The 18,385-nt window shown below is 53.4% G+C and overlaps 1 protein-coding gene across 12 annotated transcripts in view; it reads right to left on the reverse strand.

Moving 5' to 3' along the window:
• The window catches only part of LRP8 (LDL receptor related protein 8), a 72,038-nt gene that overhangs the window by 19,980 nt on the left and 33,673 nt on the right, over positions 1–18,385 (reverse strand). For 3 of the 12 annotated variants that reach the window (XM_033114539.1, XM_033114535.1, XM_033114540.1), the window contains exons 4-10: positions 11,900–12,028; positions 8,376–8,759; positions 7,322–7,444; positions 6,400–6,522; positions 4,351–4,389; positions 3,003–3,122; positions 2,803–2,928 (exon numbers count right to left, since the gene is read on the reverse strand). In XM_033114539.1, coding sequence (XP_032970430.1) covers positions 2,803–2,928; positions 3,003–3,122; positions 4,351–4,389; positions 6,400–6,522; positions 7,322–7,444; positions 8,376–8,759; positions 11,900–12,028 — 1,044 coding nt within the window. The remainder of the gene's footprint in view (positions 1–2,802; positions 2,929–3,002; positions 3,123–4,350; positions 4,390–6,399; positions 6,523–7,321; positions 7,445–8,375; positions 8,760–11,899; positions 12,029–18,385) is intronic. The other 9 variants (XM_033114541.1, XM_033114538.1, XM_033114547.1 and 6 more) reach the window with 7 other exon arrangements.

Below are 18,385 nucleotides of genomic sequence, written 5' to 3' on the forward strand. Positions count from 1 at the left end.
AGTGTGGCACCAAGCTCCCTGTCCAGCATTGTCATTCACCCCTCTGCCACACCTTGATTCCAGCCAGACTACCTGTCATTACCCAGCCACGGCAGAGCTTTGCTCAGTGTCCCCTCTACCTAGAATGCGTTTCTCCCCAGCAACTACCACGTCCTCTGCTTAGGGCCCCTGCAATAGTTCGAGAAGGGGAAATGTGAGCATTAGCTGTTTTAGAAAGATGCCTGAGGCTCCAGTCTGGAGGATGGACATCAGAGCTGGGAGTGAGACTCGAGGGAGGGGGTTTAGGGGAGTCACCGTGAGGCTTTATGCAGAGTATATTCGGGGACATGACAAGAGATGAAGCTACAGAGGTTGGCAGGGGCCAGACCAGGAAGGGTCCTGCGAGGTAGGAGAAGAGTTTGCACTTTATCCTGAGCCAATAGCAGGGGTGGTATATGTGTCATATGTATAATATATGACACAGATTATCTATGTGCAATGGAGACAACACACAACTGCCCGTGTAAACACAAAACCCATTTTTAGACTTACAATTAGATTTTAGAAAGATCATCAGTGACCTAGACATTCCTGGCTACTCCATGTGGAGGGTCACTGTCCCGCAGGCCTACCAGGGCTCAGCACTTAGCACAGGCTGCCAACCCCCCAACCTGTTTTTAGATGTATCAGGTCACTCTCAGTCACTAATAGTCTGAGTGGTAACACCTGTACCTGGAGCTGCCTGTGCCTTCTCCCCTTCTGGTTTTCCAGCTGACACTTCTGCAGGCCACCTGGTCCCCGTCACTGTGCATCTGTGCCAGGCTAATGTGTTCCCCAGAGGCAGGGTTGGACTAGCACATCGTCATGTGGGGCTTGGGGCTGGGTGTGTGACTTGTGTGTAGTGATGGAGACTGTTTCAAAGCAGGCGGGGGTGAGAGGGAGGGTGTGGTACAAACAGAGAACACAGAAAACAGGGCTCCAAGTTCAAGAAAGAGAAAGGAGGAAAGCTGGCTTCAAGGCCCAGCTCTGCCACTGACAAACTATGTGATTTTCCCCACCCCAAAATGAGAGCAATGGTACTTTCTCTTCCTGAAGGCAGGAGATGGCTTACAGGATGTCTTGAGGTGGTTTTTCCTAAGAGCTGTGGCTGTGGCAGGAACCAGTGTGTTTATAATTTGAGCTTTTGTGTAACTAAAGATGTAGTTACACAAAATGTTCATCTGTGGGGGGTTGTGCCTATATGGGCAGTCTGTGTCATCTGCACTGCACACATATAATCCATGTTGTATATGGCGTGGGTCCCGTGTGGGGATAAGAACAGGTTGCATGTTACATGTGGTGGGCTAAGGTATGTGTTGTACATTATACAGTTTGGGTGGTACGTTTTTTGGGTTTAGAGGCTACATGTCAATTATTGTGGCTGCTGTACTGTTACACTCTATACCTTGTATATTGTATTTGTGCATTGAAATGCCAGGCTCATAGACCCACCTGCCTGCTCAGTACCTCTACTTAGATGTCTAGTTTTCTTAGCCTTAACGTGTCCAATCAGTCTAACATTCCCACACCTGCTTTTCTCACCATCTTTCCCAACTCCATAAATAGCAATCCTATTCTTCCAGCTGCTTGCCCAAAAACCTTGGAGTCATTTTTGATTCTTTTTTTTTTCCTCTCACATCCCACATTTAATTCATAAGTAAATCCTGTTGCTCTAAAATAAATCCTGACCTTCAAAATCTATTCAGTCTGCCTGCCTCTCATATTCCCACTGTAATACCCTAGCCCAAGCCACTGTCACCCCTCTTCTGGATTATTGCAGAAAAGCTCTTAAATGATGTTCCTGCTTCCTCCCTTGCCCCATACAATCCAACAGCAACCAGTTAAAACACAAGCCACACCATGTCCCTCCTCTACTCAAAACACTCAAAGGCTTCCCCTGACAGAGTGAAATTGAGAGCCAGCCTCACTGGTGTAGAAGGCCTTTGTGAAATGTCCTGCGTCACCTCTCTGACTTCTCTCCTCCCAGTCCCCTGGCCCCAGCTGCACTGACTTTCTCATTGTTATTTCAACCACCAGGCATGCTCCTGCCTTCGGGCGTTAGCACTTTCTGTTCCTTTGCCTGATCCTGTTCCTGCAGATAAATAAATGCAAGGCTTACTTCACTTCAAATGTCACCTTGTCATGAAGATGCAGGCTTCTCTGACCACGCTATTTAAAACTAACCCATCGCCCTCCTGGACTTCCCTCTTCCCTCCCCTGCTTTATATTTCTCCTTAACCCTTATTACCATCTGCCATGCACTGTATTTCATTTATTTATTTACCTATCTATTTATTTATCTGATTTCTTGTCTGTCTCACCCACTAGGATATCAGTCCCATGAGGGCAGACAAGCGTTTGTCTGTTTTGCTTCCTGCTGAATCCCCAGTACCTACAACAATGTTAGGTGTTCAGTATAACGAATTGAATAAAATGAATGAATTCAGTTGGCTGAAGTGATTCCTGTTAGGTCTGCACAGGTCCTGCTGTCTGTGTGAGCTGCCTATGCTGCGTGTGGAGTCTGCATGACCGTTTGTCCACACATCGTGTGCTGTGCTAGTGCAGTTTCCGTGGGCTGTACTGGGTGGCTCTGTGTGTTGTCCGTGTGGGGGTGAGTGTGCAGTGCATTGTGTGTGTGATGTGTATTTACACTCTGAGCACTGTTTTCTGTGTGTGTGTGCGCGCACACGTGTGTGTGCATCTGCTCCTCACATAGGTAGAAGCACACTGCATTCTGTACCCCCTCAGAGCTGCCCCGTGCCCCCCACCTTGGGGTGTCCATACCGACAGCCTTGCAGTTCTTGGTCAGTGTGTCCATCTCGTAGCCAGGGTGGCACTCGCACTTAAAGTAGCCCTTGTAATTGACACAGATCTGGCTGCAGGCGTCCGGGTCCTCGCATTCATCAATGTCTGCGGGGAGGAGCAGAAGTCAGAAGTGGCAGGAGGCTCTGTCTCCGCTTGGGAGTGTGAGGGGAGGGTCTCACCGCCGCAGGTCTTCTGGTCCAGGAGCCGGTAGCCCGCTGGGCAGGTGCACTCAAAGCCAATCCTGAGGTCAGTGCAGATGTGGGAGCAGCCGCCGTTGTTGTGCAGACACTCGTTCAGCCCTGGGGAGGGACACACGCTCCTGAGGTCCAGGAGCCCAGTCTGGGGTGGGAGCCAGACAGGGGTGGGCCCAGAGCTGAAGCAGAGACCTAGGGCAGCAAGACTCCTACAAACCCAGAATTGGGCCTTCCCAATTCTCATTAGCCAGGTGATTGGGCAAGAGGAGGGTCAAAGAGGGGCAGGTCTTTGCTCAAGGCCAGAAACACAGACAGGGACAGAGTGGAACGAGAACTCAGGTCTTTTGCCTCCCAGACCAAGGCTCGGTCCACCGCTAGGTTGGAGGCAGCTAGGCTGCCTGAAATCTTTCCTTTCACAAACATGTTGCTTCCAGCTCCTCCTTCCTTGTGAGCTCAGAGTTGAAGGGGCCTGAATGTACCATGTCTAACCCTCAGGATACCCCAGCAACCCCTTCTCAAATGTCTATGCTTCTACAATCTCCGGCCTCAGAAGCCCACTTTCCTCCTGAGGCAGCTGGCTCCACCTGGAGCAAAGTTCTTCCTCACAGAATCGGCTTCCCTGTAGCTTCTGCTTCCGCTCCCAGCTCTGCTGTGTGGGGTTGGCCAGAGTCTAATGGCTCCCTCAGAATCTCCTTCAAGCCCTGATTTCTGGTCCCCTACCGTTGAGGTACCTTTCTCTGGCTATACTCCATCTGTCCATGTCACTCTTCTCACAGAGCCCAGAGTAAGCCCACCACGTAAGAGTCTTAACAAAGTCTGCCCCTTGAGCTTGTGGTTGTCTAAAACTCCCAGGCCTTTTCCACGCCGAAGTGCTGCTAAGTGAGTTCTCTCCTACCATGAACTGTGATGGAGTTTTTTCACTTCCTCGCCTCTCAGCACCTACCCCTGTTCCTCCACTTAGTCACAAGCCCGGTTCTGGGATTACCAACTGCTGCAAAGGATGAAGGGATGCCAGGACGTCATCTGGTTCCCCTGTCATCCACTCCCTCACCACCTTCTGGCAGGGTCCTAGAGGAGGTCAGAGAGGCCAGGACCAAGACTCTCACAGTATCTTCTGAGCTTTAGAATCACAGAAGGTTAATTCTGTGAGCCAAGGGAAGGTGCCATACCACCCCTCTGCCCACCAGCCTCATGCACCACCGCTCCAGCCAAGCCGAGCTGAGCCAGCCATGGCCATGCACAAAGCTGCTCTGAGCTGCCCACCCCAGGCCATGCACAGCTGTGGGTGCCCCACCGCCAACCTGAGCCATGCTTAGGGAATGTTCCCTTTTACCCCTGGGCCTCCTCCTGTTTCCCCGAGGCGTTGGCAGAACTGAAAGAACAAGACCACAGCAACCCTATGACTCGGGGGGCCTGGGGTGACTCAGCCAGGCCTGGCCCTAGAAGCACCAGCCCCTTGGGGGAGGCTGAGCCAGGATACCTTTGGGGTAGTCTCTGTGGGGCACCACCTCCAGGAATCTTTCTGACGCTCCAAGCCCCCCGATTTCTCCCATACCACATTCTTCCCTCAGCACCATCCATTCATGTGTTCACCCACTCACTCCCTGCCTCATCCATGCACCCACTCTCTTCCTCCCTCTCCCTTTGCAGGGAGCAGCAACTCTTGTATTTACTGAGCACTGATGGAGTGGCATGTGTAGAATGGCTCGGAAAGGGGAAAGCTCAAAGTGACATAGCCTTCTATGAAACAGGAAGGTACAGAGTTCTCCAGGGCCGAGGTGGTCGGGGTGAGAATGGGTAGCTGGTCTGGAGCTGTCTATCCCTGTCAACCCTTTCCTGGAAGGCCAGCACCAAGGCAGAGGCTGAAGGGGCGTCTCTGGGCCTTCCCAATTCTCTGTTGCTTGGAGGTGATTCTGCTGGGGGCCTGCAGGCGAGGAGAGGAGCAAGTGGTCCAGAGAGGTATGAGCAGCATTTGAGGTCCCCCGCGGAAGGAAGGGGCAGTGTCAATTTCCCCTGCACATGCACACACTTGCATGCACACACACATCAGCTTACGTGCAGAGACACAGACAGGCCCATGGAATCCACAGACGCATTCACACAGATGTGAGAACACACACAGAGATAAATGATGCAATTCCCTTGCCTTCCTCAGAGAAGGAGCCATGGATACAGATTCTGGCCTGTCACCAGCACAGAGACACAAACACATGCACACGTACTTCTCTTTGGTATACCATGCAGAAGACGAGAGAGAAGAAAGTTCAGTAGGTTAGCAGTTCCTGGCTAACTCCAAGTCTGGGCAGGATGGGGGGCTAGGCTCAGTGTTCCTGCTTCCGTACCTTCTTCTCCCTCCATAGGTTCCTTCTTCTGGGATTTTCTTGGCAGGGCCTTTGTGAGGGTGACGGGGAGGGGTCTGTCACCTGCAAGCCCAGGAGCAGGCCGAGTGACCTTCACTCACCCAGTTACTCTTCCTTTCAAATTCAATCTTTAAATCTCCAACAGAGACAGAAACATGCTGTTCCTAGGGAGCTCCAGAGAATGAAACTTCTCTAAGTGCCCAGGAGGAGAGGTGCTGGGTGAAAACGGGTCTGCCAGGAAGGGAGGGAGGGAGGGTCTGACTTAGGCTCTGTCCTTCCAGGAATTCTCTGCCCAAACCCCTGACCTCAGAAATGAACCTTCCTGCAGCCCACACTGGGTTTCCTGTATATTCTCTGCAATACCTACCCTACCTACAGCCCAGACTCTCCTGTTCTTTCTAGCCTGGAGCCCACCCTGACAGCACTAGCCATCAAGACAGCTGCCTCCTTCTGTTCCTCACTCATGTCCAGCCTATAAGTCTGGTTCCCAGAAATTCTGAGCTCCTTAGGGCTCAGGATGGTGCCACTCTCTGCTGCGTGGTCTGTCCTCCCCTCACCCAGGCCTGGCCTGAGCCAGGTGGCCTTGGCATGTGCCTCGGTTGGCTACCTGTCTGCTGTTCCCACCTCTCCCTCTGCAGGGACTCCTATAGGGGGGTGGAAGGCCTCAGAGGCTAGGGGCCATGGCTAGGTCGGCAGGGCAGAAACTGACGAAGAGAGAAGGTTCCAGAGTGAGCACACACTCAGAGATCTGACTGTGGAAGGAGTGAGGAGGAGAGGCTGGGTTTGTGAGAGGAAGCGTAAGTTTTGAGCATTTGGGCTGGAAAGGAAAGGCCTAGATTTGTACAGATGCAGAATGAGAGGCTCCAAAAGCAAAGAGCCTGGTCTGAGGCCACAGGACAGCGCGAGAGTACAGAGAGGGTCAGAACACGTGCCAAGGGGCAGGCAAGGGCCTCGACCAGGCTGCCAGGAGGGGGCATGGAAGGAGGGTCAGTCCAGCAGCTGGCTGTAGACAGGTACTGTACCACACTCTTTCAGAGGCTCATCCGACCAATCCCGGCAGTCCCTCTGGGTATCACACACTTTCCCGCCGTCCACGCACTCTCCACTCTTACACTGAAATCTGCGGGGACCCTCACATGTGGACTCTGTCGGCCGGACAAGAGAGTGGACAGCACCTGTGAGACCTTTAGCAGGGAGTGCTGGGCTGGGCCCATGGGAGGTCAGCAGAGCTCCAGCCCCAGCCCCAGTTCCCACTGGTCTCTAGAGGGTGGCCCAGGATAGACAGCTGAATGCAGGGCTGGTGAGAGCTCTGCTCACAGAAGGAAGGACCCCAGGGATAATTAGGACTCCAGGGATAATAAGGAAGCCCAAGAATCATCTAGCTAAGCAGGACCGGGGGGGTGTCTGTGTCTGATCTGGCGGTACCGGAGCTCACAGAGGGAAAAACAGCAGCTCTACAGAGACCCTGGGGGCTGGACTGACCATCTCCTGGATAGGGGAGTCCTGGATGGGGGAGACTGGCTCACCACCCAACCCTTTATCCATTTTCCCAGATGACCAGTAGGTCAGGGTCTCTGCTCTTGCAGGGGGTGAGTGATGACCCCCTCAGAAGAGTCATCTGAGAATCTGCTCAGCCTGGGAACTAGTGAGGGAAGCCACTTGGAGACTTGGACATGGACAGATGGTGGAGGTGGGACTTCCTGCAGTGCCCTTTCACGTCCCCTAGTCCACTTACAGCTTTTGCAAAGTCCTTAAAAATCTAGTTCTGGTGCCCCTAGGACCCCAGGGAGGGGCTCTGGGTGATTTAGGGGAAGTGATGCTCTGGGGGAGATGCATCTCAGGGACCAAGGGGAAGCAGCTCCCAACTCTGCTCTCTCCAGAGCCAAGGGCAAGCTCAGAGCTTTTCTCAGAGGACACTGCCCCTGTGCCTCCAACCACACGCACCCTGGAGGCAGCCAGCTTCATCGCTCCCGTCTGGACAGTCCTGCTCCTGGTTGCAGCGCTTGATGGCAGGGACACAGGTCCCATCCCCACACTGGAACTCGTCTCCAGGGCAGGTCCCCAGCGCTGCCAGGAGAAGGCAAGGGAAAAGGGTCAGGGCAAACGTGGTGTTGGGACAACATTCCTCCCCCACCCCCACCCCATATCCACCCCTGATAAGAACAGAATCAGTGGCTGAGCATGGGAGTACTCAAAGGACACCTGACCAAGGCACTTGCAGTGTACAGATGGGGAGACTGAAGCTCAGAGAGGGGGAAGGCCTCACCCAGGGTCACACAGCACTTTGGCTGGCAGAGCCAGGACTAAAACTCAGGTCTTTTGTTTCCCCATCCACCGTCTCTCCCCAGGGCCACCCCTCCAGAACGCACACATAGCTTTCTTTTGAGTCTTGGTGCTCATCACTGAATGACCCTTCCTGAGCACCCGCTGTGTGCTAGGCGCTGTGCCAGGCATGGGAACCCAGAGACTACTAAGAGCCTGCCATTTAGGAGCTTAAGGGTGCCCAAGGGGGCTGAGGAATGAACAGAGGATGGCATAGCAGTGTGTAATGTGCTGAAAGAGAGGGCGGCTTGGGGACCTGAGGGAGCCTGGGGGAGAGACCCAGCCCAGCTGGGAAGTTCAAGGAATCTGGGGAGAGGCCCTGAAGGATGAGCCGGCGCAGCAGGTAGGGAGGGTGTGAGGCGTTCCTGAGTGTACCAAGGTCTCCAGGTTGGAACCAGTGAGTGACTGGGAAGGGCGGGGTGGGGGCGGGGCATTATCGAAGGACACAGGTACCCATAACCTCTGGAGTTAGACCTGAGCTCTGTAGCTTAGTAGCCATGTGACCTCAAACAAGTCATTTTACTTTTCCCGAACTGGGACTCCGCCACAGTAAAATGGGGTAATACCAGCAGGCGAGTAAAGGAGGGTGCGCCCGGCGCTGGCACCGCGCATCCGCAGCCCGGCAGCCAGGGGCTGAGGGCCGAGGGGCTGGGCGCTATGGAGGGGCGGGGCTTACGGCAGTCGGCCTCGTCCGACTTGTCCTTGCAGTCATGGTCACCGTCGCAGCGCCAGCCCAGGTGCACGCACTCGCCGCTGCGGCAGGCGAACTGGGCGGTGGCGGCGCAGGCGGCGGGCGCGGACGTGGCCCCCAGGACCGCGCGGCCGCACAGCTCGGCCGCCTCGTCTGAGCGGTCCTCACAGTCGAACTGGCGGTCGCAGACCCAGCGCTCGGGGATGCAGGCGCCGCTGTCGCCGCCGCAGCGGAACTCGCGGGGCCCGCAGGCCGGGTCGGCACAACCGCGCTCGTCGCTGCCGTCGCCGCAGTCGTCGTCGCCGTCGCACACGAACACGGCGGCCAGGCAAGAGCGGTTGCTGCACTGGAACTCGTGCGGGGCGCACACTGCGCAGGACAGAGAGCCAGTCGGCCAGCCGGACCCCCACCTGCGGAGACCCTGCCCGCTCGCTGGTCCTGCTACAGGGGCCCTGACTCGCACCTCTGGGCCAGAATGAGCCCTCCTGGGGGCCCGATTGGTGGACATGCCCTCAGGGACAGCAAAGGGGGCTTACAATCCAGGCCTGCCAGGGTCGTGCAGGGTGACTTTGGGCAACACAGTTGCCCTCCCTGAGCCTCCCCGGCCTCACTGGGAGTGGTAATTCCAGTCCTCTGCCAGCAGAATGGTGGCACTAGAAGTCTCTAAAGCTGCAGAGTGCTGTCTGTCTTGAAGAACTTTGTGATGTTCCTAGGAAATCATACGTTACATGACACTGACCCTTTCAGGGAATAAGGTCTGGAGCTATTTCCTTCCAGCACAGAAGCACAGCTCAGCACCCCGCCCCTCCCCCACCCACTTGCCTGAACTAGCCCATCTAAGTGCCCTGTCCTGGCATCCAAGGCCACTGGCACGGAGCCACTGCTGTGTCCCATTACTTACCTCACTCATGCTTCAGCCACACAGGACCATTTGCACAGATTCTCACCTCTGGTCCTTTGCTCAAGCTGTTCTATCTGCGGGATACACTCCTCTTGCCCACCACTGTCTTTACACTTTACAATGATGGGTTCTCATCCTTCAAGGGCAAATTCCACCTCTTTCATAATGCACTCATATCCCCCTGCTTGGGAAGCCTCCCTCCACCTTTACTCTCCTATTGGGTGCCCTTCACATCACGCTCAGTTCTGGGTCTCATGTCCTTCTCTGTCTGCCCCATGCCCCAAAACTGCCATGGAGATGGCCTCTGAGACTAACCCAGCATTGCCCTGAGGGCCTGGCACTGAGCTCCCTGCAGTGAGTGGGTGTGGTATGGATGGATGCTGGACTAGCCCAGGTGTGAGGAGTAATTTAGGGATATTCAGTAGTTAAAGGCAAAGGTCACTGGCCCTGCCTGGGGCCCTGGGCTTCCCCTGTCTGGTGGGCTGCTCTGAGCGCAGAGGCTGGGAGGGCCTTAGAGATCACCCAACTTCCAGTTTATATATGGGAAAACTATGGTCCAGAATGGGAAGCAATTTTCCCAGAGCTACACAGTCAGTCCAGGGTGACAAGGGAATCAGAACTCAGGTCTGGGGCTCTTCCTTCCAACTTGGACTCTGCTTGGCTTTCTGGTTTTCTTCTGGAGTGTACACGTCCAGAAGTGTAAGCTGTTTCTAGAGCAGTGACCTCCTTGCCACCTTCTCGCTTTCATTCCTTATACACAGGCCAAGAACAGGCCCCAGGGCTCAGGTGGGGCATGAGTGGATGGATGCAGGACAGGGGACACCGGTTACGAGCAGGTGGCACCACCAGATCTCTCCACGTGGGGGCGCCCAGTGTCTGTGTCCTTATTTTCTTATGGAAAAGTGCCTTTTTTTTTCATTGTTATTGAACATAAAATAAAATGATGTCTTGAGTTTCACAATGTAGGCAGCTCATGTCATGTGTTGCTGACAGTTGTATCAAGTTTCTGACAGATACGTTTTTATCCCCTCTGGCTTTTGGGATTTTGAGGCATTGGTAGGAGAAGTACACACTACCCTGTGATGTTTGCCCCTCAAGATTAAGCTGATGCCTAGATTAGCTCCCCTCCTTCCTGTCCAGACTCAGCTTGTACATGTCCAGGAAGGGAGGACTCGCTATGTTCAGAGTTCTGGAAGGAAGTGCTTCTTTATACTGAGTTCTCTCCAAGGTGGCAATAACTTTAAGATCTCTATTCTCAGGCCTACGCCCAGAGACCCCACTCCCAGCATTCATACATGGAAGAAGCTGAGAAGGAGGCATTCTTTTTCCTTTGCCCAGGTGGTTGGGAGCTGTAGAGAAGATGCCCACTAATACCTTCTAACACCCCATCTCCTGTAATTAACAAGGAAATTTCCTGCCACAACACGCCCTAGTTAGAGCTATTCCCACCTGTGTAATGGTGACTGATGGCCTTTATGACAGAGGAAACACCTGACTATGGGGATGAGGAAATGAGAGGATTCTCATTGGCTGATGGGGCTCTACAAAATTATCACAGCTGAAGAAACGAACCAGTGCCATCACTAGGACTTTGAAACTGCTGGCCCCAGCCAGGATCTCCCCCAACACCCAGATGCTTCCTGCTTCAGACACATCCAAACTCCAGCATTCTTAGAGTCCTATGACTCAGAAGCCTCCAGAGGAGATGGCATCTCCCCTCGGCTGGGAAGGATGGATAGGATGCAAATGCAGAGGCTGGTGGAAGGAGTGAGGGGGAAGACAGTGGCGGGCAAGTGCCTGGCAAAAGCTCCTCAGTGACCGCCCATACACATCTCAGCCTGGCCTTGCAGCTTCATTATTGACAGCCAGTCTGTCTCCCCATTAATCATAAGCTTCCAGAGGGAGGACTGTGTAGGATTTGCCTCTTTGTCCCTTCCAGATACTGGCTCCAGGCCTGGTACACAGTAGGTGCCCATCAAATTGAAATGAGCGTGGCCCAACCACAATCCCCACTGGCCCAGGACCTGCTGGCCTGCTCCCTGGGAAGGAGATAATCCTGTGTTTGAAGCTCAGTGACGTGGAACTGCCCCAGTGACCACTTCCATCTGTCCCTGCCGAAGCTGCTGGGAGTGTCTTCCTCTCCTTGTGACATTTGAGATTTTAGAAACAGTCATCCTTCTCACCTCAAGAATCTTTCCCCTTCCCCACCCCCCAACACTGCCAGCGCCCTGGCCCAGGCTACCAGAATTTCTTGCTACGGCCCCCTGCCCTCTCTTGGAGATCAGTAGAGACATGGAATGGATGAGCAAATGTCAGGCATGGTAAGAAAAACTCATGGGCTTTGCTGTCCAGACCTGAATTTGAATCTCAGTTCCATCACTCAGCCTTGGGTACTTTTCCTCGCTTGTCTGAGCCTCAGTTTCCTCACCCATAAAATGGGAATGATAATGGCTGCTGGTGAGGTGGTTGTGACATGAAAGAAGAAAATGACTCCAAAGTGCCTGGCCGTTACTAGTGTTCTGATCATCGCCCTTTCCTCTCCACTGACCAAGTCCCCTAGAACTGCCTGACCATGCTGGGCAGACCTGGGATCGGACCCCGGACTCACAGGTGGCACAGCCAGCCTCATCTGCTCCACTCTCGCAGTCCTTCTCCCCGTCGCAGCGCCACGAGGTGGGCACACACTTGTGGCTGGTGGGTCCACAGCTCAGCTTCTCTGCAGGACACACTTGCTTGGCTGTGAAGACAGACATGTGCATGGCTGAGCCAAGGGGAACATAGGGCATGGCACCAACCAGTCCTATTGCCTGTCCCCAGTCACTTTGCCGAGGCCCTGGGAATCTATCAGAGACTTCCTGTTCCATGTCTCAGTTTATTCATCCGAGAAGAAGCCCCTGCCCGCCCCTAAGAATTTCCGAATCCTACATCTGACTCCACTGCTGCCCTAACACCCTTTCATGGCTTCCTGGTCCCTGGTACTCAAGCCGCTCCTTGATCTGGCCAACCCCTGCCTGCCTCACCGGCTCTACCTCCCACCCCTCCAAAACTCCCCTTTTAGCTCCAGCAACATGGAGCTGCCATGCCCTGTGTGCAACTCTGCCATTTCCCACCTGTGTATCCTTGGGCCTTGGTTTGCCTTGCAGATCAGTGACTCCACGATCTGAACTTGCAGATCTGAAAGGCTCACGAAGGCCCCAACAGCTGCCCAGGTACAACGCACCTCCTCCAAGTCCCTCCCCTGGTGATGGTGCTGAGCCTGCTGCTGAGAGCAGCTGCCGCGTGGCAGGGCCCAGCGGGACCTCATCGCTATAATTACTGCAGCCGCAATCAGAGGCTGACTCAGTCAGGAGCCCGGAGCCCCAGGGTTGATTCTCAATTTGGAAGAAAGAATGAGAACCCTGATCAGGGCTGGGGATGGCTCTCACCCCAAGTGACCCACGTGACAGACCCAACTAAGCCAGACACGTCTCAGACCTTAGTGGCTGGCTCCTGACTGCCTTTCAGGGTATACAGAAGGCCCAGACTCAGTGGTCTGTAGGATGTGCCAGGCACAGTCTTAGTCTTCACAATAACCCAGCAGGTGACCTCCAGCATGGAGGTCCAGAACATGGGCTCTGGAGCCTGGCTGCCTCGGTTCAAGTCCTAGCTTGGTCATTCACTGGTATCTACCATGGCCAACAGTCCTTATCTCTGTGCCAATAAAGCGGGATGATACTATTCCCTATCTCATAGGATTGCTATGAGGACTAAGTTAATGTCAGGAAAGCACTTAGGAGAACACCCAGCCCAGGGCACACTAATGATACCTACTATTATTCTCCACATGTGACAGACGAGGACTGGTTTATTCTCTTAGTGAGTATCTACCGAGCACTACTGTGCACCAGACACCGTGGGAAGAACGGAGCGAGGACTCAGAGTCGGCTATGGCTGATACCAGAGACTGGGCACCGTCCACTGCACCCAGAGGCAGTGGGTTACCGTTGCCTGACCCGCAGTTCTTTTTGATCTCAGACCCATGTGCTTTCCTCTTACTTCCATAGCTGGGATGAGAGGCCCCAAGGGATGGAGAAAAAGGCACAGATAAGACCTGGTGAGGGACAGACGTCTGAGTCCAGGCCTCCAAACACTACTGTGCCATAAGAGAGGCGTTTCTTAGACCCAAGTGGGGACCCCAAAGTTATCCCCAAGAATACATTTAATGAAATAGAAGGCAACCCATTGAAATACGGAATTCACAGGATTCATTTTACAAAAATGTCCCCTTATAAATGACTGTCTGGTGGAATTTTGGAAAGTGCTAACACTAAAAGACCTTTTATAAAGGCCACCTCGGGGCTGCAATAGAGGGTGGTGAAGGCCTGGGAGTCAGGAGGTGGGGCCCTTCCAGGGTACCTCTGTCATCAACACGCTGTGGGAGCTCCGTAAGCACTTCCCCTTCTGGGCCCATCAGAACACAAGGGAGCTTAAGCCAACTAACGTTTCCCAGAGTCCTGACTAAGGGGTGGGGGTGTGGGGACTATTAGAAATGCAGGTTGCTGGACCCAGTCATAATAGACTGAATCCAGACTTCAGGGGCAGAGCCCAGGAATCTGCATTTTAGTAACTCCCCCGAGCCCCCAGAGATTCCCATTTGAAACCCCCAGGTTATCATTCTGCAAGTCCAAAACTTATAGGCTACTTCATCTCTTTTAAATTCACTCCCAGAAAAGGGATATCAGTGTTCTGCCTGTTTGCAAGCCTGAGAGAACAGTGGGATGGAGGGACAAGGTGACCATATATCCCCAAGCCAGGCCTCAGGAAACAACCTCACAGGGGAGTTGAAAGGAAGCCATATTTATTGAACACCTACAGTGTATCAGGCTGCTTCACGCTGAGGATTTGATATTTTCCTATTTCACTCTTACCTTCACCCTGCCAGGTAAACAGGCCCTGCAGGCTGTGAGTGCAAACTCCAGGGGTACCATTCACAAAGATCATGTCAGTGGCACCCCTGGAGTGGAGCAGGGCAGCAGTCCCTCATCCATTTTGCAGATGACGAAACTGAGATTCAGAGAGACCAAGTAATGGCCTGAAGATGCACAGCAGTGAGAGGCAGAGTCCAAGCTCCTCTGATTAGAGCCCTGTCCTTTCCAAACTCCACATGCTCCTATGGGTGGAGAAGTGGTCCAGAGCCAGTCCCAAACTCTCCACGCAAAAGTCCAGGTGACTGAAATGTCTCTTGACTGCCTGTACCACCTCCTGGGGTCTCGTTCTGCAGAGCCTAGTCCAGCAGGCAGCCGCTTGAACTTTTAATGAATATTTATACAGTTAATTGCATAACCTTTCAGCAAGGACAATGATTAAACAATCCGTCTGCTTCCTTTCTTTATAATTAATAAGACATTTGCTGTGTTCTTAAATAGACAGCTCTAATTACACGCTCTCGAGGATTCAGAAATGCCTGACAGCAGCCTTCTTGCCCTCAAAGAGCCAGGGCAGTCTTGGAATGCCAGGACACGAGAGTCCTTGGAGGTGACATCGAGGCACAGCCACTGCAGTGACAGGAGACCGAGGCCCAGAGAGGGGAAGGGACCTACCGAGGCTACTGGGTCCTAGGGGTTCCATCTGCCTAATTCTCCTGGAACCTCAGTGTCTCCGTTATGATGCAGCTCGTCCCCAAAGCCAGGATGCGAACCTCGCTCTCCGGGCTCACAGGCTTAGCCCTGGGAAGTTGGTCTGCGTACGTGTTGACATGCAGTATCTCCTTATGAGGTGGGTACTACCATTACCTTGATTTTACCGACAAGGAGAGCAAAGCCCAGAGACAGTAAGTCATTTGCTCAAAGTCTTGCAGTGAGGAGCAGAGACCATCCCAGGGCTTGACTCCAAACGCACTGCTTGACTTATTGTGCTTAACCATCGTACATAAGAAAAGCAGGCTGGTGTCAGTTCCCCTCCGCCCACCCCTCAGTCTCTGTGGCATCTCTGAGATCGACGGGTCACTGGAGGAAGGAAGCTCACTGGGCCTCTGCTCAGGGAGGGTCTGCAAGATGGCAGATGGCAGTCTGATGTCTACTTTCCAGAAGACTGAAGCCAAAGGCCCCAGGCAGCATGATGCAGGAGACAGACGTGGGTTTTGGAGTCAGACAGACCTGGGTCCAAATCTCATTTACTAACACAGAGGTCCTTCAGCAAGTCACTTAACCTCTCTGCACCTGGTTCTCCTCATCTGAAAATGGGGTTACATAATCTCCTAGATATGGTGGGTGGTTTAAATGGGGAAACATATGGAAATCCCTACACTCAGAGCCTGGAACAAACTCGGAGCTCAGGAAATAATTGCCCTTGGTTTATTTCATGAAATACAAATGCGAAGGCTTGGGAGGGCCTTGGTCTCACCCCTGGGGATTTATATTATCATGGTCCACATGGCCCACCGCAAAGCAGCCCCTACCCCAGAATACCTCTCTCTCTCTCTCTCTCTCTCTCTCTCTCTCTCTCTCTCTCTCTCTCTCTCTCTCTCTCTCTCACAGATAGATGCCCAAGGGATGCTTGGGGTCTGCTGTCCAGGCATCCTCAGGCTCTGACAGGCAGGATGAAGAACCCACTATCTCCATCACGTATCCTGCACAGGAGGCAAGGACCTGACACTGCATCCTGGAGTGGCTGCAGGCATTGAGAAATTTCCAGAGAATCCTGCCCCAGAAATCCAAACCCATGGGTACTTTCTCTAATTCATAAGTTCACAAATTAATAAAAAGGGAAATGTCTGTTGAATAAAAGAATGAAAGTGCTTGACAGCTCCTTATTGAGCGAGCACATCTGCAGTGTCAGGTCACGTGACACGTAGAGGCAGACAACTTCCCAATGGCGACCGCCAACTCCAAGGAGACCAGAGCAAGCTGCTGCCCCAGGAAGCACATCCACCGTGCAAAAGGGGGCAGTTACACCAAGCTCCTTCACACAGAGTCAGGTAGAATACTTATACCTGGGTCAGCACCTAACCTGGTAGGTGATCTCAGAAAATCTCAGGGTTTTCATCCACTTCCTGACCTATAATAGGAAGGTGCACTTGGTTTATCACTGAGGTTCTTTTCCCGGTGGAAAGGTTCTAAGACACATGAATACATAAAACCCCATTTTCAATAAGCAGCACTCAGAACTGTAACTCATTTACCTTGAACCAATCTCCCCACCCACCCCCTCCCAACAGATGCCTGAAGGTGGGTCAGAAGCTGTCCCCAATCAAGTGAGCTATAATTAGAGCTGAAATGCTACTTGCATTAGGCAAATGTCCGGGGCTTTCCTACGTGACTCCAGGCTATTGTTGATAGGCACAGAATTCAGAACCAGAAGGAAACAGAGCTGGGAGAAACCATAGCCAGCTAGGAGCAGATAACATAGTGCGGGAACACAGAACAAGGACTTGTTCCCAAATCCTTTTCCTTCCCGATGCAAGCCCCCTTACTTATACTATTCAAAGATTTTTAATTGTTGTATGTCCAGGAGAGGGCCTGGAGTCAAAATACAATAATAAAGATAACACTGCCAATTAGTCCAGCCCTGACACTTTGCGTGCATTTTTTTCATTTGATCCTCACATCCCCTGTAAGGCAGGTACCATGACCCCATTTTAAAGATGAATAAACTGAGACTTGGGGAGATTGGGCAACTTGCCTGAGGTCTTACAGGTTAAAGGACCTGAACCCAAATATATCAAAGACCAAATCCACTACACTTCACTACGGCCTATAATCTTTCTTTGAAGGTGGGGAGGGGGCTCTATCCCGGGAACTGGCACAGTCCCCAGAAACCTGGTAGGCTGTGAAGGTTGCTATGGCAATGCCAATTAAATGGACAGCGGGTTGGCTGCCGGGTTCCCATTCGGTCAGGAAGCTGTGAGCAAGCCTGCTACCAAGTCTTGCTGCCCCCAATTCTGCTGAACCCTCACGGTCCCACCCTAGCCAACCTCTTTCAGGCAGTCCTCCCCACCCACAGGCTTTGCCCGCCTCTGGCCTGGGCCCAGCTGGGTACAGGCAAGGGAGACAGAGGGCCTCAGAATCCTGAGTTCAGGAATCTTAGAATCATGGTCTTTGGAATTCTGGAATGTTAGAAACCGGGGCCCGGATTGGGGCAGGACAGTATGCAGGACCCCAGCAAATAGCGCAGAAGCTGGGCCTCCCGACTGCCTGGGTGCCTCGCTGGCTGCTGCTCCCACGGGGCGCTCTGTCAAGCCTCAAAGAGCCTGTGGAGCCTGTCTGTTGTCATGGGAGGCAGACTAGTCTGGAACAACCTGTGTGTCTTGGAAGCAAGGCCCTCAACTTCTCTAGGTCTCCAGTTACTTGGATGTCAAATAACAGTGCCGCAGAGCTGGGCAAAAAGTGGGCCTGGGAGGCAGGAAGGGTGAGGCCAGAGGACCCCTGCACAGCCCCAAGGATGGGAAGGAGGCAAGTGCTGGATGGGCAAAAGGGAGAAAGATGGGGACACAGGGCAGGGAGCGCAGAGGCTGAGAGAGGAAGGATAAGGGACAGGAGCAGGTGGGGAGGGAGGCAGCCCAAAGGGGGGGGACAGGACCCTGGTGGGGTGGGGACAGGAGTTAGATGAAAAGGGACACCAATACAAAGGGATGTGGGGAGAAGGGGAAGCGCAGCTCTTAGGCAGCAGAACAGACCCCAATAATAATCATGATGAGGCTCCCCTCCCCTCCTTTTTGCCCCCAGTGAGCGCCTAGGGTAACTGCTAGAGTGGCTCCCAGATGGCCGAGCTGACTGACTGCAATGGTGGAAAAGCCCCCATTGCACAGCTCCCTTCCCCCAAAGCACACACCCAGCTGCACATACTCTGCCCCTTGTTAGCTGGGTAGCCTTGGGTAAGTGGCCAAACTGTCCCAGCCTCAGTTTTCTTCTCTCTAAATGGGGATCCACCTCCCTCCCAAGGTTGCCATGAGGATGAGAGTCACAGTGGGTGTGGCCGGGCTTTTTTCCTTTGGAAGCAAGCTGTGCCGTGCCCAGGCACTTCCAGGACAGTACTGGGTTTGGCTGCTTGGTGGGGTGAGGAAAGCATGGGGCCTGTGGCATAGCAGGAACATCAGGGGCAGCAAGCTGTACAAGGA

The sequence above is a fragment of the Rhinolophus ferrumequinum genome, chromosome 9 (assembly GCF_004115265.2).
Source record: "Rhinolophus ferrumequinum isolate MPI-CBG mRhiFer1 chromosome 9, mRhiFer1_v1.p, whole genome shotgun sequence".
Classification (NCBI taxonomy): Eukaryota; Metazoa; Chordata; class Mammalia; order Chiroptera; family Rhinolophidae; genus Rhinolophus; species Rhinolophus ferrumequinum.